The sequence below is a fragment of the Macaca mulatta genome, chromosome 2 (assembly GCF_049350105.2).
Source record: "Macaca mulatta isolate MMU2019108-1 chromosome 2, T2T-MMU8v2.0, whole genome shotgun sequence".
NCBI lineage: Eukaryota > Metazoa > Chordata > Mammalia > Primates > Cercopithecidae > Macaca > Macaca mulatta.
This window is the reverse complement of record NC_133407.1, coordinates 181,143,786-181,158,868: the sequence shown is the minus strand read 5'-3', so window position 1 is coordinate 181,158,868 and position 15,083 is coordinate 181,143,786. Positions and strand designations below refer to the sequence as shown.

General features: G+C 37.4%; 1 protein-coding gene across 1 annotated transcript in view; it reads left to right on the top strand.

Annotated features, from left to right (window-relative positions):
- ZPLD1 (zona pellucida like domain containing 1) overlaps positions 1 to 15,083 on the top strand; it is a 60,729-nt gene that overhangs the window by 21,887 nt on the left and 23,759 nt on the right. Inside the window, exon 3 of the mRNA XM_015129711.3 lies at positions 12,218 to 12,438. Within this exon, the coding sequence (XP_014985197.2) occupies positions 12,218 to 12,438 (221 nt within the window). The remainder of the gene's footprint in view (positions 1 to 12,217; positions 12,439 to 15,083) is intronic.

Genomic DNA, 15,083 nt, shown 5'->3' with positions numbered 1-15,083 from the left:
AGTAGGAAAATATAAAGTATGAAAATAGACTGCTATTTAGATAACTTTTGTGGTTGGGAAAAAAAAAAAGAAAGAAACGAGCAACCTGAACTAGGAACTGAAACAAAAGAAAGGAGCAACCTAAGGCAGGAGTTGAAATCAATTCCTGGGACTATAGAGGCCTGAGCATACATGATTAAAGGGACAGTATTCAAAAAATGGAAATACTAATAAAGAATAATTGATGAAATGAGAAAAGAAAATACCGAAGCGATCAACGGTACAGATGAAGGAATTAATCTCGGAAAAGTAGTAGTTGTTTGTTTGATTTAAAAGAGAAGGAGAGATAAAGACACAGTTGGAGAAGGTGAGAGATGCTAATTGTGTTCACTCCCTCAGTGTAGTGAGAGGCTGTGACTCCCTGTCATCAGAGTCACTGGAGGCCTGGGCGGGGTGGTCAAGCCATGACCCTGTTATGGATGGATAAGAAGGCCATGTAATAGAAAGACTGCTCAGCAGAGATCTGACTGGTGTGGTAATTATATACTTGTAAAGGTTAATAAGACATGTTAAAGAGCCATGAAATGACTAAGACAGGAAAAAGAAGTAGTTATCATATGGTGAAGTTTTAAAAATCATGTTAAAAAGTCTGTGTACAATGGCATCTACTGACCACCTGCATCAAAATCATATGGGTTAGTTGTTTAAAGTGGGGACTCAACCTGTTTCACCTCAAATAAGTGATGTTAGAATCTCTGAATGTGGTCTTGGGAATCTGTAGCTTAAACCCTGCAGATGAATCGAATGTACTTTTATGGTGAAGAACAACTGATAGTGTATTCTATCATTTTCTTGAGTCAATTATTCCAATGAAAAGCACAATTATTTGTTGGGGAAATATAACTAAAAACAAAATCTTCTCCCAACCTAGAAATACTCTCTGCCTGGGTAGTAGAGACATAAAAACACTTTCATAATTAAATAAGCATTAAACCAGAATATGATGCACATGACAAGTAATCAGTAAGAGATTACAAAAACAGAAAGAAACCTTGCCATTTTATATAGCCAAGCAGAGACAATTCATTACATATGTTTTCAATATGGACAATAACTAGTCCTCAAGTAAGAGGACTTGACAGGACCATTTGTGATGCATATGAATCCTCTCTTTACCTGGTAAGTAGGGTGACCATCTGTGTTAGCTGATTTGTTTCATCCAGAGGAAAAATTAACTGCTCATATCTTTATGACAGGAGGGAGTTTTGCAATTTGGAGCAAGGCTCACATCAAAATTAGGCTCCCTTCCCCAGTGCAGAAACTGGGACATAAGGCTACCATCTCCCTTGATGTTTACATTTCAAAGAGATGGCTCTCAGATCCTTGAGAAAGCCATTCCTGGGTCATAAAGCTTACAAGAATCCTATCTAGTTTTCAAAAGGATTAATACACACTTCAAAGAAAGGAGAAAGTACTTCTAATTATAAGTTTTCTAAAGTAAATGCTCTCAGAAAAAGGGAGGGAGAAGTGTCTTCCTCTATTTTCGATTATATTTGTGTTTTGTGTTTGTATTTTTTCTTACACATATTAGCACTTTAGGTATTATCTGGCTTAGGCAACAAACACCCAAACTTTCCAGACATATATTCATAAGCACATACACCCATACACACACACACACACACACACACACACAGAGTTACAATTTTAAAATTTGTATTTAAAAAACATTAAATTTGCATTTTAATAAAACAAATGTTAATAAAATCCAAATAATGCTGAAGTCCCAGGAGAGACTTTATATTTAGATGGGTATTATTTAACCCATTTTTTTGGAGGTTGTTTGCAAAAAGAAGATCAGAGTGAGCAAATAAAGCCTAAAGATTAATTGCTTACTGCCTTCTTGACTCTCAGTATCTCTTCCACATCACGATCACCCTTGATGTCATCAGGAGCTCCGCAAGCTGCTCAGAGCCTAAGCAATGGGATGGAATGAGAATGAGTCTGGCAAAGGAAAGGGGCTATCTAAATGCAAAGCAATGTTAATAATGATGAGAGTAATCATCTCACCCTATCTGACCTTTGCTGTTTCATGACATTAGAACTATTTTCTTTAATTTCCATGGCATTTATCCTGGGGCCAAGAGACTGCACCATGGTCTAATTCATTTAAATTTAAAGGAATGCCATTTAATTTTTAGAGGTAGTTAACTCTTGGTTATCCAAGCTTACAGCCAAAAGCAGACTCATGAACCACCAAAATTATAGTTGTGATGATTCTAGAATAAAACTCAACTACTTTATTTGGTTAACGTAAAACATACAGATGAATGCACTTGGCCTTTGTGACTGGTGTGTATTTTCTGAAGCCAGCCCTTTCTTTGGAAGTACATGAGGATTAGACTAAACTTTCTGGTCTCTAAAGAAATCTTCAATGATAAAGGCACATCCAAGTAGAAAAATGGGCTTATAGCACAAGAAACTTTATGGCTTGACACTGTCTTAAGGTGAACTAAGTAGTCATGGGAAACTGAGTATGAGTCAGTGTTTCATAACATGTGATTTGATATTATGTTGTAAATAATACTAATAAGGAAACAAGCAATAAGTTCCATGTTTTGAGTACCAGGTACCTCACAGAATTCTTTCATTTCTTACAACAAACTTTCAAAATCTTTTTAAATCCTTCCTTTACAGTAGGAAAACTGAGGATATAAATTTGTTAAATATTGCAAATCTGAAAATTAATAGAGATATAAAACTAGGATTCTTTCCATCAAACAATGATGTCTGAAAATGAAATCTGAATAGTAAGTTTTAAAAATGATGTATGTATGGAGATTCTCAATTGAAATTACCATGTTTAAGGATCTGAAAAGTCATGTGTTAGGGGAATTTGCTTAGTTTTTTCAAGACCTGCTTGACTAAGGAAATCTTTTTATTGGTAATATTTTTAATATTTTAATATTCAATGAACACAAGTGTTCTACAGGAGATAAAATTCAGAATCAATGACTTAATCAATAGAATCATGAGTGAGTTCGGTAAAATGAACTGTCTAATTTTGTGTTAGGCTTTGCTTAACCATGGCATTGTTCTGTGCCCAAAGACAAAGTAAGAGAGGCCAGTGGAATAATTATCCTAGGGAATATATTCTGGTCCTCTGGGTGGAAAGGAAAGGCCAATTCTCCTTTATTCCTACTTACTGATAGTGCTTTGGTCTCCAAGTTGTCAAGAGGATGCCTGCTTTCCACTTTGCACCTGTGACTGCAATTACTACAACAGATGAGGCAGAAGAACAGATCCAGGCGGCTATTGCTGATTGCATTCTGGTTAATTTACAATGATAAAGTACAGTGGAGAAGACAGCAATCCGCAAGTTCAATGAGTGATTCAAGGTCCATATTCTCCCATGTTTTAATAACAGCATTCTTTATTGCACGAATTTTCACATTTTCTGTTTTTATAAATAAAACCCATTTGCTTTTTTTTTTTCTGCCTGAAAAAAGATGACCAAACTTCTCTGGTTCCAAAGAATGTGGAGCAGCAAGTGTGATTATAAGTCTGCAAAGTTTGCCTCAGACTGCGTATGAATTTCCTGCAGCACTGGAAACAACAGCTTGCATTTGCTAACGAGAAACAGATGTTGTGATGAAAAACTGAGGTGGCACAAAACCTGTTCAATAGACAGAGGAAACTTGAATTCCTAATCCACTTTAAGTTCTTCATCAGCTGTTGGTATTTCGTGTAGATGAAATATCAATACCCCTTTAGGACTTCTAGCTCTTTTAGCACCAAAACCTCAATCTTATATAAAAACTTGGTAAGAGCAAATCTTAACTTTCAAAAATGAGCTAAAACAACATATGTAGCATCTGTTCTCTAGGCAATTTGTAAGCCCATGTAGTACCAAATATCACCACTGTCATTTTATAGATAAAAGCAGAACTGATATATAAATTATTATTACAGTCTACGAAGATGGTATAAATTAGTATTGGAATATTTATTGGAGCCAAGAATGTAAATTATTTTCAGGTGAGATTTTCTACCATGCCACAAAGCACTCTGCAGCATACAGAAAAGGTTCCTCCCACTATATTGAACAGATTGCTGTTTATACTATCAGTTTTAAACCAATACTGCTTTTAAGTACATACAAACCAGTGCATCAGTATGAATGTGATGATATTCACAGGAATCTCCGCATCTGAACCGTACAGACCCTCCTGCCTGCTCACTGCGGACTAGCCACTCTACCCCCATCCTCTCTAGTTGCTTCCGATTCCCCAAGACAGCATGTCACGCATGCTCAGGAAAGGTCCACTTAGGTTCTTTGGTCTGGACTCCTTGACCACAGTGCTGCAGGCACCACCACTGCCAGAGATGCTTTTTATGGAAACACTGCCCCACTTGGCATAGCTGCCTTTTGATGTGGGCTGCTCTGCTTCCTCCGGGTATTAAACTGCTATGGTTTACAGAATGAGACAGAGATGGGGGTAAGAGAAGAGGCTGATCCTGTTCCCAGTTTTGTTTCACACATTGCCACTGCGGCACTAAAGAAGGCTTACTTAGACTCAGCCTCACAGAGCATTTTATGAGCCTTCTTTCATTGAGATTCAAAACCAGTCAGTTCTTCAGACGAGAAAGGGAGTCAGACGCAGTTCTAGCCCCTTCACGATTCTTATCACTATCCCTCCTGTCCCTTTTACAACCAAACTTTTCTCTCTTGTAAGCATGTAAATCAGACAAATGGATATTTGGAAGGACCCTTAAACTTGCCAGGTGAAATCCACCTATGAGTGATCTTCTGTCCAGTCAAAATACAAAGCTGTGACTTAGCACCTGAATTGACTGAAAAGTTGTAACATCAAGATCACCTGGAAGCTTGTAAGAAATGCAGAAACTCAGCCCCAACTCAGATCTACTGAATCAGAATCTGTATTTTTATAAGATTCTTTGGTGGTTCATCTGCACAGTAAAGTATAAGAAGTGCTGATTAGGACATGGTACCCGTGATGGTCTGCTATCTTTATGTTGTTACAAAACCACACAGTATTTACACTAGCCCCAGCTGGCCATCATGCACTTGCTTGCTATTAATAGTAATAGGTATCAACAAACCTATCACTGTTAAAAATTCAGTTTTTAATGAGGCAAGATAACTAGTCACCAAGCCTAATACACTTAAAGAGATAAAATACAAATAACTTGCAATAATCTATTAATTTTATATTATTTAATGAGTTGCCTTTTCTCAATTTGAAGTTAGACATTAGGGATTTTGATGTTCATTGAACACTCAGAAAACAGAGGCATGATCTCAGGCAGTTGGCAGAATACAGATAGATGAACAGTCAAGACGAACCCATATCAACTGTACACATATTTTGTTTGTAAATATTGGAACTTGATATTAAAGACTTAGACACCATTGAAATAAATGTATTTTAATCAATATTTGCTATTTGTGACACACTCTAGGAAAACCCAGAACTCTCTACTATTAGTTTATACTTTAATAGGAAAGTAAATATCCACTCTCAGATAGAATGTAAGTGAGACAGTAGACCCACGGTTAAAGTGAGATAGGATAGACCATGAGAGGATGGTTACACTCCATTGGGAAAATTACAGAAAGGCTCATCAAAGGTCAGCTTTGAAATTATTTTTCTGTTTTAAGTTTATCTCTCTTCTTATCTGAATACTCTCATTGGTAATTTCAGCTATCACTATTGTTTATTATTGATATACTGAGTATTTGGTGATTCTCAAATTTGTATTTCTTGTTTTCTGTCCCCAAATATTAGACTCATATTTTGAACTACCTACTGTACATTTCTGCTTGAATGTCACCTAAGTAACTCAGCCTCTCAAAAACTGAGCTTATCATCTTTCTCCCTGAATTTTTTTATCTTAGGGCATAATCCACCCACTCACCAAAGCTAGAAACCTACACATCAGTGACATCCCTTTTTCTTCATTCAATCTTCCCATCACTTCCTTAGAGAATCTAACCAGATGGAACTATTTTATTCCTTCCTAACAATCCCTTTCAAACACCACTTTGCTACCAAGACAAGGTTGTTTATAATGTTGTTTACAAATCTCTAGTGTATCAATATCAGGCTGTATTGTAATTGTTTACTTTTCTTCTGTCTTCTTTATTCAGTAAGCTCCTTGAAGAAACGGGGTCGTTTGTTAATGTTGTTTTCTCAAAGTCTAGCACAGAGAGTGGCACATGATATGTACACAATAAATCCTTTCCTGAAACACGTTGCTGATAAGAAGTGGCATGTAGTTTAGATCTTGAAAATAAATAAAACCAATTGCCTCTAGACTAGTGGAAAATTGATGGCACTGATTTTTCATGTTTGATTCTTGTGCATCCCATCTTTTTTTTTTTTTTTTTTCCTTTGAGGCAGAGTCTAGCTCTGTCATCAGGCTGGAGTGCAGTGGCACGATCTTGGCTCACTGCAACCTCCATCTCCTGGGTTCAAGCCATTCTTGTGCCTCAGCCTCCCAAGTAGCTGAGATTACAGGCATGCACGACCACACCCGGCTAATTTTTGTATTTTTAGTAGAGATGGGGTTTCACCATGTTGGCCAGGATGGTCTCGATCTCTTGACTTCGTGATCCACCCATCTCGGCCTCCCTAAGTGCTGGGATTACAGGCATGAGCCACCGCGCCCGGCCTCCACATCTTTTTTCTTTTACACTATACACTGACCTCCAGAATTTCTTTTCATGCAGATGTTTACTGTTTCAGACCAATGATGAAGGAACATCTTGAGTCACTGCACTACAGTGCTGACTACCAGCCTACAGCCAAATTTTGGAGTGTTGCCATCTTTGTATTGCAGAATATATATGTGCAAATTATTTGAATAATTGTATCAATCTGTACTCATTATTCTGTAAAATAACTGGAAAATATTAAGCATTCTGATGCTAGTGAAGGGAAATGAAGGCTCCAACAGTATTGAGATGATCTGAAAATGATGCAGTCTATCAAAAGCCTCACCGTTAGACTCAATTGAATGCTGTTAGATTTAAGCAAATTGAGTATAGAATTTTTAAAGCAAGACCAAAGTTAGATGTATTATTAGATATGTAAATAATACAATGCAAATATATTTTCAGTAATTGTGTGTAAAAGAAAAGGTGTAATTAAATGTTCTAGGAATAGAACTTTATTGGGGGTAAAAAAGTTGAATGAATTCTTATTCATGTATATAGAACTAGATCTGTACCTTCTTGACTTCCATTTATATGGTAACCATATTCTATGAACCTCAAATCAGGACACATTTTATACATGGAGAGAAACGTGGCTGACAATGTGACAGGATGTTTAAAATTTGCAAAATTTTAGAAAATCTGAGATAGATAAAACCATTGCCCGATAGATGGACGACAGAGTACAGAACACTATTTTTACCCTGTTCAATTGAGTATTCAATTATTGCTAATTTCTATGAAAAGCTTAGCTTGATTAATATCAGGGGAAAAAACATTGCATTTTGGCAATGTAACTGCACATAAACTCTGTCTGCAGGCCTGCCATTTGACATACTTAGTATCTTTAAACATAAAACATTAAAAATCAAACCCCCAAAGATATCTACTCATCAGGTTGTTTAGTAGTCTTGAACATCATAATTCAGGCCAGGGATTGGACAGTAAAAGGCTTAAAAACTGTAGCTGTTGAGGGCAAGAGAGCAACTGTTATTCAGTAACTGAAAACCTCTCTCTCCTTTTGGCAGAAATTGCCCTTTGGCAACTTGAGGTATCCTTCTTTTTTCCTCCTCAAAGCCTCACAAATGGTAGCGTTGCGCTGAATGGATGTCTCTAGTACCCACAACCAGGAAAAGAATGTGTTTCTCTGAACAATAGTGAAAAGTCCTTAGAGAGCTGGGTTAGGAAAGACTTGGACAGATCTCTTTTCTTACACTGCAAAAAGCCTTTAGTGTGTCATCATATCTTAAAGTGGGATAAGCTTGTAGCAAATTCAGTCTCATTGCAGGAGTTACAAATGGGTTATAAAGCAGAAAACAGAAAAAAGCACTACATCTGGTCACAGTAATCATTTGCCATTTGTTCAGATACTCTAAGCATTAATTAATACCCTTAAACAGAGCTGAGGAAACTGGTCTTTAGTTGGTTTATGTTAAGAAGAATGATACTTCTCTTTTCGTGACATATTCATGAATAGGTATTCACTTTGGTATATTTATGGTATATCAAGGAGTGCAATGATACTTGTTCCATTTCACCAAGCAGAAAGTGAATTTGTAGTGAACTCTCTCACAGCTGAGGATTTGATTTGACATTCAGGTAGATGGTATCTTAGGCCATTTTATAGGTAAAGGTTCCCTGTGATCTCACCTGTGCCTAACACATGTCCTCATTGCCTGCTATTTCCTCCTTTGCATTTTAATTACAAATGGTTGGGAACTACCTGGTTCCCAGGCAGGCTGAGCATATTTCCTTATTCACATTTGTCCCCTCTGTGTTATAAAATTTTCACTCCTCTATCCAGCTAACTCCTACTGATACTTCAAGACTGAGCTAATGCCTCTTCTCCAGGAGGCCATTCCTAACCAGCTGGTCTGGGCAAAGCTGGCATTCTATGCTACTCCATAGCTCTCCACGTGATCTTTCTGTCCATCTTTCTGTCACGCTAATGTGTCTGTCTCCTCTAAGGGACTGTAATATACACAGGAGTTCCCTTTATCTGCAGTTTCATTTTCCATAGTTTCAGTTAACTGCAGTCAACTGTGTTCAGAAAATATTAAGTGGAAAATTCCATAAATAAACAATTCATACATTTTAAATTGTGTGCCCTTATGAGTAGTGTAAACAAATCTCACGCTATTCAGCTCCATCCTGCCCAGGATGTGAGTCATTCCTTTGTCCAGCTTATCCATGGTACATTTGCTACCTATCTACTAGTCACTTAGGAGCCATCTTGGTTATCAGATTCACTGTCTCAGCGTTGCTTTGCTGTGTTCAAGTAATCCTCATTTTACTTAATAATACTTTACTCATAATAATTATTAGTATTCGTGTTAATTTCTTACTGTGCCTAATTTATAAAATCAACTTTATCATAGGTATGCATGTATAGGAAAGAACATACTATATATAAGGTTCATTATAATCTGTGGTTTTAGGCACCCACTGGGAGTCCTGGAATGTATCCCTAGAAGATAAGAGAGGACTCGTGTGCTTGGGAATATGACCACTATGTTTTGAATCCTCAGTGCACTCTGTTGCTCCAGTACCTTATATGATTAATTAGCTAATTACTCAATGGAATACATTGGTTAATATAAAACCTTTTCTGCCTCTGGGACTCACAGTTTATTAAGAAAAACATACAAATACATATACGATTCTAAGTCAACAAAACAGCATAAAACAGAGTGGCACACCTTAGACTTGGGATCAGGTCAAGTATTTGGGTAAATAAAATTTGAAACCTGAAGAATGAGTAGGAGTTACTTCGGCAAAGCTTTGGGGTAGGTGGAGCATTCCAAACAGAAGAAAGAGCGCTGATGCACATACTTTGTGTGCGTTCCTGTATTGTGCTTTTAAAAATGCCCACAGTACTTTGGTGAGGAATAATTTACATATAATAAGATGTGCCAATCTTCAGGGTACTGCTTGAAATGTTATCACATGTATATACTTATATAACCTCCACCCAAATCAAGATAGAGAACATTTTTATCTTTTCTCCAATTTTTCTCGTGCTCCTATTATAGGCAATTCCACCCCAGGAGATAACTACTTTTCTGGTTTCTATCTTTAAAGATATGAAAAATGTTCAGAGTCAAATTGAGGGAGCAAGGTTGATAGAAGAGAGAGAGAGGGAGGAGCATGCAGAGGTAGGTAGGTAACAGATTATGGAGAGACTTGAGCACCTAGTTCAAGATTTGGGCTTTTGGCCTATGGGAAAAGGTAGCTGTTGAAAATCTGAGCATGAGGATGACATGACTGGATTAATATATTAACAGCTGTACTAATTGAAGGACATTGAGACTGGAAATAAAGGAACCAGTTAGGAAGCTAGTACAATATTCCAGGGGAGAGATAATGATGGCATGAGCAAAGGAATAGCATGTAGATAGAGAAAAATCAGTAGATTTAAGACATACTTCATAGGTACTCATCAACATTTATTAAAATAAACTGTATTATTTTAGAAAAAACTATCATTTAAAAATTATCTTTGCATTTAAATAGTTAATGTTGCTGAAGGCTATGGAGATAGCCCCTTAATTTTAAATGGCGTTTATTATTTGCTAGGTTGGCGAAGTATACTTCATAATTAATTCATTATTTTTCCACCAACAAAGGAAATACTGTGTAGAATTTCCTACAACACCTAGCCTTTTGGTTTTTGGCCATGAAAAAGATTTTTCATCTTTCTTTATAGGTAATTTTAATGAGTTTAAACTTATTAAAAAACATAGACGTTTCCATATTGCTTATTCACATTCCCCAAATATGACTTGCTTTGCTAGAAAAAAACCCCAGTGTGTATATAGAATAAACACTCTAAAGAGATAATGCTATTGAACATTTCTACTGTTAGATTAGGACTGAATTATTTAAGCAAATTAATTCTATGCTAAAAACCTTGAATGAAATTTACATACTGCTTAGGTGAACATACCATCATTCACCAAAAATATGTGTTATTTTGTTTGGTTTTCCTCTTTTGAACAATCAAGGTCATTTCCCCATTGAAAAGCAGAATCAGTTTTTGTTTGTTTCTACACGTTGAAAGCTTGATACTTGTTTCAGGTTCTTTATCTAATTGGTATACCAGGGTGATAAAAAATGGTAAAGTCACTCTCTTAGTTTTCTAGGGCTGTTGTAACGAAGTACCACAAACAATGTGATTTGAGACAACGGAAACTTGTGTCCTGGGTGATTTAAAAGACAGCAATTTATTACCTCACAGTTCTGGATGCCAGAAGTTCAAAATCCAGGCAGGGCCATGCTCCCTCTGAAAGTCTGAGAAGAATCCTTTCTTGTCTCCTCCTCGCTTCCAGTGGTTTGCCAGCAACCTTGGGTGTGCCTGGGCTTGTAGATGCATCATTCCAATCCTGTGCCTTCACATGGTCTCTCCCTGTGTGTCTGTCTCTTCACTGGATGTTTATTTTATAAGGACGCCAGTCATACTGAATTACGGGTTCAGTAATTACCCGAGTATTACCTCATCTTACCTAATTTAATCTGCAACAACCTTTTCCCAAATAAAGCCTAAGGTACTGAGGGTTAGGGCTGCAGCATATCTTTTTTTGGGGGGGACATAATTCAACCCATAGCAGTTACCAGAACTGAGGAATGTAAAATAATCTGCCTCTAGGGAATTACCTAGCAGCCACTCTCCCCATTTCCTTTATACATTTTCTACATTACAAGTAGAAAAATAACTAACAAGAGATATGAAGACCGTGTGTGTGTGCTCACTTCTATAGACAGGGGCTAGATCCCATCACAGATAGCCCACGGAGTCATGGAGAACCATGCAAGTTGTGTTTTACATTTCCATGTTTAGGTCATTTTTTTTTTTTTAACTGAGGCATGCGTAGTCATTGGCAAAATTTTCTTATAGTGAGCTGTGCATTTTTGTTCATAATATCAACACTATTTTTCATTCCCTTTCTCTCTAGTGTGATTTAATTTAGGCAAAATAAAATTGAATTCTGATGGATGGCTTTTATTTATACAACCCGTAAGATGGGTTACCAAATACCAAAGTGCTTGACAATTGGGTTTCGGGTGGATTTCAACAGTTTTCTCCTTATACTTGGGAAAATGCATCATTTGTAGTGATTTTCACTACTCTTGACAAGTGATCTGAATAATCCAGTTGCTCTCGTTCTGAATTTCCTCAGTAACCTGATTTGTTTCCACTCAATTCTCTGGTCATTTGGCAATACTTGATCAACACTTAATGTACATCCACTGGACACCAAGCACAAGGAAACAGAGGTGAACTGTAATCTCTACACTCAAAGATCTCTCCTTAAATAACTAAATAAAAGGCTATTTTTCTTGTCTACTTCATAGCTGGCACATTGGATTATGGTGTATCAAATATAAAAATGAGTTACACAGACAAAGGAGATGAATAAATATATCAGTGGGATGTTAATGGTATTTATGATTCTTTCTGCTTTTCTGACTTCTGTTTGTTTTTATATATTTTTATTTCAGCTGAAAGAGACATCAGTGTCTATTGTGGGGTGCAGGCCATTACGATGAAGATTAATTTTTGCACGGTACTTTTCTCGGGTTATTCGGAAACAGATCTGGCACTGAATGGAAGGCACGGGGACTCCCACTGCAGAGGGTTCATCAATAACAACACCTTTCCAGCGGTGGTCATTTTTATCATCAATCTCAGCACCTTGGAGGGCTGTGGAAACAACTTGGTGGTAAGATTAGTGTGATATTTTGTGCTAGGTCTGGGGTCATAAATAAAAAATCTCCCCATTTCGTGAAAGAATAAGAAGCCCAATCTATCTCTTAAGAAAAAAAAAAAATAATAAAATTGAACAAATCACTTTCCTTTGCCTGTTTGAGGCATGCACTCCCAAATACACAATTCTATCTTCCAGTAATGGTTATGTTTATAGCAGTGGGGCAGTCAAAGGGCCTGAGGTCAGCTGTGCCCCTCTAAGCAGCATTTTTTTGTGTGAGTGACACTGATGGATCTGTTTCTACAGTTTAGCATTAGCCATATTCCTCAGGCTTTAGAAGAAAGTGTCTGACCATTCAAACAATGTTTGTTCCAGTGAGTCTGGCAGTGAACCACTTGGCCTGTTGTTTCAGTGACCTCATTTGGAAAGAAAGATGAAAGACAGAATGGGAAGCTTGTAATCTTCTTTCATGCTTACCATTGAATGATCGATACGAGTGCCTTGTAAAAAGGGGCTGTCAGTATTTCTGGTATAATATTCTTAAGTGTGCGGGACTGTCCTTTGAATTTCAAAATGTTTATCATATCCAGTCTTACCATGAAATCCCAGTAGCACACTCTCTGTAGTCATTGTGAAAATTGAAACATCTCTTCAAACATTTCCACCCTGAATTAGAAATACTAGTTTGTAGCATTCATTTATTTATTAATGCATGGAACACCAAAAATAGAGTTGAATAAGGAATTGACTCTCCAGTGAATTAAAATTAGTAGAAGTGAATATATTGTGATTTGACGGGAGTATTAGTTAAATAGTTACACCGAAATTCACTTAGTACTATTTTTTATTTTGCTTATTTAAATATAATCTTTTTGGTGAATTTGCAAATATAAAAAAGGAAGCACAATAAACATGATCACTTAGCCCAGGGAAGGAGATATTGACTTTTACTCTTCGCAGGTTATTATTTTGTATTAAGGAGAAAGGATTGATTATTCCAAGGCCAGGGTTTCTAAGACTTGGTGGGAGATGGAAGACAGAGAAAATAGATTTCTTTGAATCTTCTTTATCTTTTCCCAGAGGGCAGTTAGAATATTGTGCCCATGACCATTTCCAAGCCTGCAGCCTGAGTATTGTTGACTCTTTTTATTAAAAACGTTTATTCAACTCTCTGAGTTGTGTGCAGAGAGGTTATGAAGTGGGCCTAAGGGGGAGTGATGCAGGTCGATTATTACAAGTTCCTGTTCTGTGTGGAAGGAAAGAGCCTATGTGGAGATGAGCAGCATTTCCCCGTCTCCCACCATGCCCTGAAGGCTTTCCTTCCCTTTCTTGTCTGAATGTGTCACCTTGCCCTGCTGCCTAGAAAACGATTCAGGAGAAACGCCAGGAAAAGTGTGCAATGTGTGTGCTGTTTACCTTTTTAAAAAGCTGAATAAGTCTGCTATAAAAATTGCCAGGCTGGGCATGGTGGCTAATACCTGTAATCCCAGCACTTTGGGGGGCCGAGGTGGGCAGATCGCCTGAGGTCAGGAGTTTGGGACTAGCCTGGCCAACATGGTGAAACCCCACCTCTGCTAAAAATACAAAAATTAGCTGGGCCAGGTGACGTGTGCCTCTAATCCCAGCTACTTGGGAGGCTGAGGCAGGAGAATCACTTGAACTCAAGAGGTGGAGGTTGCAGTGAGCCGAGATTGCATGACTGCACTCCAGCCTGGGTGACAGAGTGAGATTTTGTCTCAGAAAAAAAAAAAATTGCTATATATATATATGTATGTATTTTATTTTCATAGACAGAATTGGTGTGTTTAGTTATCAAATCAAGCAAGTAGTGGGATGAGGGGAAGATTTGCTTATCTTTCATTTTTGCCTTAAGTGCTATCAGCTTTGGAACTGCTCTAAGATCGTTCCTGCATGGGAAAAAAATTAAGTAGGCTACTAAGTCTCTGGATTGGAATAATGATGTTTTCATTCATAAAGATTCTTGTCCCATTTATAAATTAACTAGATAATTGCCACAGCTTTACCCATGTGCTGTTAGGTTCATGCGTAAAGTTTACTCTATTGTTGAAAATTATCACAGATCTTAGTAATAAAGTAGTATCTGCTAAAATATCTAATGAATGCCCTCTTGTATTTGACAAGGTCGAATAACTCTCTGGTATTACGAAGGTCAAAAAATTATTGATTATTCCTAAAATGGTGGATCTTAAATTTTAGTAAGACTGGAGAATTCAACGAAGGCCAAGCAGACCCAAGAAAATACACATGGACAACATTTTTACATAACTTCTGAAAGTTCAGGAACCCCCAAAACCCACCTATAAACTATTGTCCTAGAAGTAGATAAGTATCCTTATGAACTAGACAGGAAGACCCTGAGAAGATCAGTCCTCAGAAAATTTACGACCTTCATTCATTTATTTGAAAATCCTTTGTGGGGCCCAAGATGCTGGTCGCTGTGCTATGCTGACTTTGCAAAGGTGGACAAGATGGTCCCTGCCCACAAAGAGTGTCGGTGATGGCTGAGGGAACTGCCCAGCGAGCAGGCTGCTCTTGCTCTGCCTACAAATATTGTGGAGATCAACACTGCATATGGGGAGTCCGGGGAATTTCCTAGGGAAGGTGAGATCCTGGGGAGGAGTAGGATACATCACGGGAAA